General features: G+C 45.2%; 1 protein-coding gene across 2 annotated transcripts; it reads right to left on the bottom strand.

Annotated features, from left to right (window-relative positions):
- Positions 1 to 808: 808 nt before the first annotated feature.
- cdipt (CDP-diacylglycerol--inositol 3-phosphatidyltransferase (phosphatidylinositol synthase)) lies at positions 809 to 8,797 on the bottom strand. Of its 2 annotated transcripts, XM_070449807.1 has the most exons (7): positions 8,606 to 8,797; positions 6,866 to 6,955; positions 5,952 to 6,086; positions 2,896 to 3,049; positions 2,158 to 2,239; positions 1,271 to 1,352; positions 809 to 963 (listed from the first exon to the last, which is right to left on the bottom strand). In XM_070449807.1, exons 1-7 carry the CDS (start codon positions 8,646 to 8,648, stop codon positions 818 to 820), a joined length of 732 nt encoding a protein of 243 aa, XP_070305908.1. In that variant the 5' UTR covers positions 8,649 to 8,797; the 3' UTR covers positions 809 to 817. The 2 variants fall into 2 exon arrangements, with proteins under 2 accessions (XP_070305908.1, XP_023867920.1); XM_024012152.2 differs by lacking the exon at positions 6,866 to 6,955 and having other exon boundaries at positions 8,606 to 8,792.
- Positions 8,798 to 8,999: the final 202 nt, after the last annotated feature.

The raw sequence follows: 8,999 nt of genomic DNA, 5'->3' as shown, positions 1-8,999 counted from the left end.
TAACACTATACAAGTAGGCTTAATAACAGAAGGTTTAAGTTGTTACAATCTTCTAACTAAAATAAATAACAATCATCAGATTGGTTTTTAAAAAGGTCCCCTGACTAAGCTTAACCTCCATCTTTGCTACGTCACACAATAATATTTGTTCTCACACTTTAACTCTATTCAACAAACACAGCAACTCTGTCTCTGCTTTCTGTCTGTGTCCCAATCCTCTAAAATATCCTCATTTCCTTGCTTCATTTTCTTGTCTCCTTCCCTTCGATATCACTAACGTTTTTTCCCCCCAATGATTTCACGTCCTTTCCTATCAGTGCTCAAGCGGCGACTAAGAAAAGTGGGTTATTTGAGATTTTTGGGACACAGGGTGCATCTCAATAGTCTAGTGGCTTCCTCTCCTCATCTCCAATCCTTTCTCTCGTCTGATGTGAAATAACTGGATGGGTAAGCAGTATTGACTAGTAGGCATCCGACATACTATTTTCACCAATCTCTCGTTTTCAGATCAGCGCAGATGGAAGGAAAGGACATGAGGAAAGGAAGCCACTTTAGACTATTGAGAAGCACCCATCTACAGCCTCCTACACCCTCCCTCTCTCTCCCCCTCTTCTTTGCCTTATCCTAACTCGACCTCTAGCCCCTAGGCATTCAAGTAGATCCGAGAGGATCGGGTCGGTGTAAAACGTAGGGGGAAAAAGCCGGACCTAGCCTATCAGAGGACAAGGTGGATTGGTTCCCAAATCGTTACACCCATCCTCTCAGATCTACACACGTACCAAGGGATTAAGAGCGCCCCCCCACCCCTCTCCTTCTCTCACTCGGCCTTGCTCCTCTCCATCTCGCGGTCGGACACGTCGATGGCAGCCATGTTCCTGGAGGCGGTGATCAGGTGCAGAACGCTGATGGCAGACTTCAGCACGCACACCACGGCACAGACACCAAGCAGCCACTGCAGCCACACTGGAGAAGAGAAAAGAAGAAGTCCATTGTTCCCACATTGCCCCTTCCTAATGCGTAGGACCTGGTGTACAGACCAGCTATTTAGCAGAGGATTAACTACGCCTCTGTGAGTGAATATGAGCCAACGTATTTAGACAGAGGCAAGAAGGGAGGGATATTACAGAGGGAGATTGAGAGAGATTTGAAGAGAGGGAGAGAACGGAGACTGGAAGATATGCAAAGGGAGAGAAAAGAGAATGGGGATATGAAGGGAGAAACTAAGAAAAGAAGGTGGGGGGGGGAAAGAGAGTAGAGTGAAGAGACTCACCATGGGGTTCCTCAATGTAGTAGGAGACGTAGAGCAGGCAGAAGAAGAGCTCGTTCCCCATACACATGACAAACAGCACCGGCTATGGAAGACAGCAGTTAGATCAGCCTGTTGGCATGTTGGTGTGTGTGTGTCTGTGTATGACCATGTTAGTGTGTGTGTGTGTGTGTGTGTGTGTTGTGACTGTGTGGGTGTGTGTGTGTGTGTGTGTGGTGTGTGTGTGTGTGTGTGTGTGTGTGTGTGTGTGTGTGTGTGTGTGAGAGAGGGAGATAGAGAATATATGTAATAATTTGTGTGTGCATGGGCGCATGCTAAGTTAAGAGCGTTGGGGCAGTAACTGGTTCGAATCCCCGAGCTGACTAGGTGAAAAATCTGTCAACATGCCCTGAGTAAGGCACTTAACCCTAATTGCTCCTGTAAGTCTCTCTGGATAAGAGCGTCTCCTAAATGACCAAAGTGCGAAAGGGATTTTTTTGTGGTGTGTGTGTGTGTATGACCATGTTGGTGTGTGTGTGTGTGTGTGTGACCATTGGTGTGTGTGTGTGTGTGTGTTTGTGTGATGTATATATGACCATGTTGTGTGTGTATGACCATGTTGGTGTGTGTATGACCAGTTGGTGTGTGTATGACCATGTTGGTGTGTGTTGTGTATGACCATGTTGGTTGTGTGTGTGTGTGTGTGTGTGTGTGTGTTGTGATGACCAGTGGGTGTGTGTGTGTGTGTGTGTATGTTATATTAACCATGTTGGTGTGTGTATGACCATGTTTGGTGTGTGTATGACCATGTTGGTGGTGTGTGTTGTGTGTGTATGACCATGTTGGTGTGTTGTGTGTGTGCATGACCATGTTGGTGTGTTGTGTGTGTGTTGTGTGTGACTATTTCTTACCCGGGAAGTGTAGTAGAGGCGAAGAATGGGGTTTCCAGATAGATCAATGGCCTTGTGGCTGGTGGATCCCTTCATCATTGAGCTGAGAGAGAAAGAGCGAGAGAGAGAGAGCGAGAGAGCGACAGAGCAGAGAGAGAGAGCAAGAGAGCGAGAGACAGAGAGAGCGGGGGAGGGAGAGAGCGGGGGAGCGAGATGGAGAGAGAGAGGAAGCGTGAGAGCAAAAGAGCCCGAATGAGAGAGATACATAATGAGAGAGAGATGAGCGAGAGAGAAAGAAAGAGAGAGAGGTTTAACCTTTAATTCAGTACAAGGACATTACACCACCATTTTCATCACCATTACATATGCATGTGATGCCCCTGGGTGCATCTCAGTAGTCTAAAAACAGCCTTTTCCTTCATCCAAATTGGGGAAAAACACACGCTAAAGCAATATTGTGGGTGCCTACTACTGGGAATCTGCTGTCACGTGTCCATTCCTTTCAAATCAGTCGAAGGAGAGGATTATTGAGATGCAACCAACATGTTAGCCACATTGACCTAGATAAATCTAATGGATCAACAAACTACACACACCTGGCTGTGGATGGGGCGAGGAGCCCCAATACAACTCAAAGAAATCGGCGACAAACCCCCCCCCCACTTAATGGACACGAAACACTCACCGAATCCATTACTATTTGTGTAAATCGTATGTAATGTACAGTTCATGGTTCTCCTAGGCTCTTTTGTTATGTACCTGTGCAGGTGCAGCCAGTGGCTGGCGATGTCCAAGCTCATGCTGATCTGGAAGAGGAAGGTGTAGGAGGGGTAAAGCAGAGCTAGGTTGACCAGGAGACACATGGTGGCACAGCGGTCTGTCAACATGTCCAGCATCGCACCAAACTTAGTGCCTACAGGACAGGGGAGAGATAGGGAGAGGTTCTTTTTGTACAGCACCTTGATTTATACAATGTGGGGCGGCAGGGTAGCCTAGTGGTTAGAGCGTTGGACTAGTAACCGAAAGGTTGCAAGTTCAAATCCCCGAGCTGACAAGGTACAAATCTGTCGTTCTGCCCCTGAACAGACAGTTAACCCACTGTTCCTAGGCCGTCATTGAAAATAAGAATTTGTTCTTAACTGACTTGCCTAGTTAAATAAAGGTAAAATAAAAACAAAATGATTACCCAAATGTATTTTTTCGCAAATTATGTGAAAAGGAATTAGAGAATACTGTGCAGGAACTTCAACCACTGGCTGGCAAAGCTCCAGATAGCTGAGACATTTGCAAACTGTACGACTCAGTGTATGGAAGATGTGATGCCGTGCAGTGTGTTTTACCAATGACAGCGAGAACACAAATGTCTTCACTCCCAATCGATAGACTCCTAAAGTCATCACGATACAGTACTCAATATGTCTGTCTAGGCTTGGGTGATATACCTTTAATACTGTATACTGGAATTTCAAAAACATACTGATTTTCAATACCGTAAACCAAAAAAATGGGGGGGGGGGGGGCTGCGTGCTACGCCACTGCTTATAAGTTAAGTATAACTATAAGAAATTTAAGATGTGTCAAATAAATTATATCCAGCTCAGGGCTCCAGCTATGCATTTGTTTTGCTTACTTTCTAGCTAAGTGGCTAAATGTCAAGACCAATCATCTTGGCTACAGCAGAGACATTCAACCCCCTCCTGAATCAAGGTCCCTGTTGCCTAAATTGTTTTGTGTGTAATTATTATTATGATGATTTTTTAAATGTTTTCAATACTGCCCCTTATGTGCACTTCTGGTAATACCGTGAACCTCGGTATGGTACAGAAACGATATGGCTGTTATGAAAATCTAGATACCGCCCAACCTTATGTCTGTCGGCTGCAGACCACTGGAGGTTCCCACTGGTCACTAAAGACACATATAGACCGACTGTGCACTTTCACATTTCCGCTCGGTCTATTCTGACATACCTTCGCTTCTCCCATTCGTACTCCTGTTTCGTGCACGTTTAAACCACTCGCCCGATCGGTTGATTTCCATTCATGCCTTCTTTTTTTATTTTTATACATTGTTGATATTTGGATCAACGACAGGCCTATCACCTGCTGCCATAGCCGTGATTACAGACACCTGCAAGTGTCCAACGGAAACCTCCTTGTGACCTGCCGTGTTTGACATGAAACCCTGATTGAGACGGCTTAGCTGTTGAAATGTTGGTGAATAAAGTATGCAGCTTTTCCTTTTTCTTTTGGACTTATTCATTAGCAGTATTACGAAACCTTACAGATGCAAACAGCAAGTTTTTCAGCCAATACACAAAACAGATACATCAGCATCAGACAAGGCCTTTCAACCTCCGATTTGTACATTTATGCAGCTAATGAGCTCCAGTTCATGACCACGGCGCTACTTTATAATAGAAGAGAAACGGCAAAGGAGAGAGAAACGTTCAAGCTGTTATTCTCCAGGATTGCCTGAAAGCCAGACACAGATTTAGACTGGAACAGCTGTGGGAATGGGGCAGGAACTGTCATACTCCGGGCGAGATGTGGTCCAAACCGTACAAGAGGGCCCCAAGTGACAAGGATCTACCGGACGTGGGCATCAACAGCACCCACTACTCTGAGCTCCACTGCCGTCCTCCAGGACCACTCCTCCGGTATGATGGAGCACGTGGCTGACCCGTCTATGTGGAGAGGCTAAGCATTGCTCTGGGGGGGGGGTTTGACCAGTATGCCGGGCCATAGGGGGGGTGGCCCTGGTCATCTCCACGGTGTTAGAGGTGATCCTCATAGACAACAAGGAGGTACCGCTGGGACATGGGGGACATGCTGCGTCCGGTGTTTGCCGGGAAGAAGGCCTCGGCGGTGCGTAACTGGATGGATGAGTATCTGAAGCTCGTGCAGATGGATCTGGAGACCGAGCCGCTCCTCCTTGAGGACACCAAGCGCGTGGAGGGTCAGCTCAGCTTTAACCTGACCGCGCCTAAGGAACGCCATGCTAAGAGACGACCAGACGTCCTCCCGCTCCACGACGCACCGGGTCAACTGAGCTGCCTTCCACTCCCAGATGCTGATCGAGCAGGCTTGACTGGAGAAGGGCCACAAGACGGTCAGAGCCAGGGCCGAAGAAGACATCTACCTACAGGATCCACAGAAGCTGATGGGAGTACCTGGAATCTAAACTCCATATGGATGTTGAATCGACTATGATTGGTACTTACTGCTGTGTTCAATACGTAGAGCAGAATAAGTGGAGTGGTAAATCTGTTGATTTTCAAAGCCGTGATCTGAAGTACTGTCAGGTAAAAGGGTTTTGTCGCCAATTTTCTCAACAAACAACGACGGGGGCAAAGCGGTACTTCGCCGACATCCAGAACAATATGGACACTTTTACAACCCAACGTGGAACTGTCATTGTACCCACCTAATACTAAGTTTGTTGCAAAAAAAAAGTGTTGCATTGTCTCGTGTCATGGTGACTTTTTTTATATGGACCTAGGTAGGGATTAGCGGCTTGTGCACACAAATAGGCTCGACACGCGATCCATCTTCCCTGTGATGACCCATTTCCACTTTCTGTAATTACGATTTTTTTTATTCAAACAAATAATATGGATAACATGAAGCGCATCCCAACCTAATCATGATTTATCTTTAGTGGAAAGCAGCCTTATAAGAACATTGTTCAAGTCTTTCTGATATCAGCACAACGCTCAATCGCTCCGACTCTGAGACCAGAGAGTCTGAATAAATCTATCATGGGTTGAATCTACCACAGGGTAAAAATGACATGAATAGCTGTAATAGTGGTACCTTGGTTGAGGGCGCGGGCGGCGTGCCCATCAAAGGCATCCAGGAGGGCACTGAGCAGGTAGAAGAACACAGCTGGTACGGGACAGCATGGCATCAGGTAGAAGGCAAGCAGAGCCAGCACGATGCGAGCATAGCCTAACAGAGAGGATAAGATCAGAGGAGAGGGGAGGACGAGAGAGGAGGAAAGAGGGAAGGAGGGTGAAGGGAGGTGGTGGTGATAAAAACAGGATTTGGCAAGCCCAATGTGACAACACATTCTGAGACAGAGACCTTCGCCCTCTCTGAGAGAGAATCTCCAGGCATTCTAGTGAGCTACATAATCTTAAAGGATTTCTACAGAGAACTTTCCCAACCTAAGAGAGTGCCTAAGAAGCCACACATCAGAAGCCCTAACGGGACAGATATGTAGAGGCCCCCATCCGATTTGGGTTTAAATTATAGCCTTTAAATAGAATATCTGAACTCTTTAAAATACTTTTGCCTTTGTCTGGCATGCCAGATGGGTGAAGGATCTACTTTTCCTACTGTTGGTTCCATTTTTCCAGTCAAGCTCGATCAAGCCCAGATAAAGTACTTGAAATTAATTCAAATAGTATTTAAACCAACCCAGAACTGGCACCGAATACACTCCTTCCAATATATAGCTAGATGGTGATACAGGTTGCTGGCACTGGCTCCTTCACACTACTAGCCATCTCTCTATAGCTACTTGTATTGTGAATATACAGTGCATTTGGAAAGTATTCAGACCCCTTGATTTTTCCATCTTTTGTTACGTTACAGCCTTATTTTAAAATTCCACATCAATCTACACACAATACCCCAAAATGACAAATCGAAAACAAGTTTAGAAATTTTAGCAAATTTATTACAAATAAAAAACAGAAATACCTTATTTACATAAGTATTCAGACCTTTTGCTACGAGACTCGAAATTGAGCTCAGGTGCATCCTGTTTCCATTGATCATCCTTGAGATGTTTCTACAACTTGATTGGAGTCTACCTGTGGTAAATTAAATTGACTGGACATGATTTGGAAAGGCACACACCTGTCTATATAAGGTCCCACAGCTCACAATGCATGTCAGAGCGAAAACAAAGGCATGAGGTCGAAGGAATTGTCTGTAGAGCTCCGAGAGTATTGTGTCGAGGCACAGATCTGGGGAAGGGTACCAAAAAAATGTCTGCAGCATTAAAGGTCTCCATCATTCTTAAATGGAAGAAGTTTGGAACCACCAAGACTCTTCCTAAAGCTGGCCACCCGGCCAAACTGAGCAAACGGGGGAGAAGGGCCTTGGTCAGGGAGGTGACCAAGAACATGATAGTCACTGACAGAGCTTCAGAGTTCCTCTGTGGGGAAGGGCGAACCTTCCAGAAAGACAACCATCTCTGCACCACTCCACCAAATCAGGCCAGACAGAAGCCACTCCTCACTAAAAGGTACATGACAGCCCGCTTGGAGTTTGCCTAAAGGACTCTCAGACCATGAGAAACAAGATTATCTGGTCTGATGAAACCAAGATTGAACTCTTTGGCCTGAACGCCAAGCATCACATCTGGAGGAAACCTGGTGGTGGCAGCATCATAATGTGGGGATGTTTTTCAGCAACAGAGACTGAGAGACTAATCAGGCTTGAGGGAAAGATTAACGGAGCAAAGTCCAGAGAAAAAGAGATAAAGCAAAGCAGTGCAACAAAAACAACACAGAGTTACACATGGGATAAACAAACGTACAGTCAATAACACAATAGAGAAATATGTATACAGTGTGTGCAAATGAAGTAAGGAGGTAAGGCAATAAATAGGCCAATAGTGGCGAAGTAATTACAATTTAGCAATTGCAGATCCTTGATGAATACCTGCTCCAGAGCGCTCAGAACCTCATGGGGCGAAGGTTCACCTTCCAACAGAACAACAACCCTAAGCACACAGCCAAGACAACGCAAGAGTGGCTTCGGAACAAGTCTCTGAATGTCCTTTGAATGGCCCAGCCAGAGCCCGGACATGAACCCAATCGTTCATGGGCATCTCTGGAGAGACCTGAAAATAGCTGTGCAGCGACGCTCCCCATCCAACCTGACCAAGCTTGAGAGGTTCTGCAGAGAAGAATGGGGAGAAACTCCCGAAATACAAGTGTGCCTAGCTTGTAGCGTCATACCCAAGAAGACTCGAGGCTGTAATCGCTGCCAAAGGTGCTTCAACAAAGCACTGAGTAAAGTGTCTGAATACTTATGTAAATGTGATATTTCAGTATTTTAATAAATTAGCAAAATGTCTAAACTGTTTTTGCTTTGTCATTATGGGGGTAGTGTGTGTAGATTGATGAGGGAAAACAACAATTTAATCAATTTTAGAGTAAGGCAGTAACGTAATAAAATGTGGAAAAGGTCAAGGGTTTTTTGAATAGTTTCCGAATGCGCTGTAATAGCCATGATTCATGATGGCAAAACCGTCTCAAATCAAACAGACAGATAACATTATGCCGTACAATTGACCTTATTTTAGCGCCCAAAAAACGTCATACTTCCAGATCAACTGTAATACATATATATTACACCTACTGTAGCTAGCTGCTAATTTGCTAACGTAATCTAGCAAAACATTTTAGACAGTTTTCATTGGATTGGAACCATCCATGTAAATAGAAACTCACCGATCAAATTCGGAACGAAAAGGAAGATGTTTTCCTCGGCCATTGCAGTGGTCTTCAGGGGTTTTCGATAGAGGTTATTTTCGACAAACGACAATATTTGTCTTATTCCACTCTTCTAGCTTTAGCTACAGTACCCTTCTGACTTCCTCGAATGTAGATTTTTATTTTTGACATAATACTGTGCGACGTCAGACTTCCGGTGAGACGCACAACTAGGCACCTCCCCTTTAATTGTAAAACGTCGTCCCAAATGACACCCTATTCCCCTATATAGTGCACCAAATTTGATCAGAGCCCTATAGGGCTTGGTCAAAAGTAGTGTACTAAATAAGGAATAGAGTACCATTTGAGATACCTTTTAACCTCAATCATCAAGGACAGGGGACAAGAAATC

The sequence above is a fragment of the Salvelinus sp. IW2-2015 genome, linkage group LG20, assembly GCF_002910315.2.
Source record: "Salvelinus sp. IW2-2015 linkage group LG20, ASM291031v2, whole genome shotgun sequence".
Taxonomy (NCBI): Eukaryota; Metazoa; Chordata; class Actinopteri; order Salmoniformes; family Salmonidae; genus Salvelinus; species Salvelinus sp. IW2-2015.
The sequence above is the reverse complement of the archived record's forward strand: the minus strand, read 5'-3'. Positions and strand labels throughout refer to the sequence as shown.

What these genes read in the sequence shown, in the direction of transcription:
- cdipt (XM_070449807.1), bottom strand. Translation starts at nt 8,648, where the DNA reads ATGGCCGAGGAAAACATCTTCCTTTTCGTTCCGAATTTGATCG. An exon ending in CGCCCGCGCCCTCAACCAAG is followed by an intron (nt 3,050 to 5,951) that starts GTACCACTATTA and finishes CCTGTCCTGTAG; the next exon opens with GCACTAAGTTTGGTGCGATG. An exon ending in GCCTCTACTACACTTCCCGG is followed by an intron (nt 1,353 to 2,157) that starts GTAAGAAATAGT and finishes TGTCTTCCATAG; the next exon opens with CCGGTGCTGTTTGTCATGTG.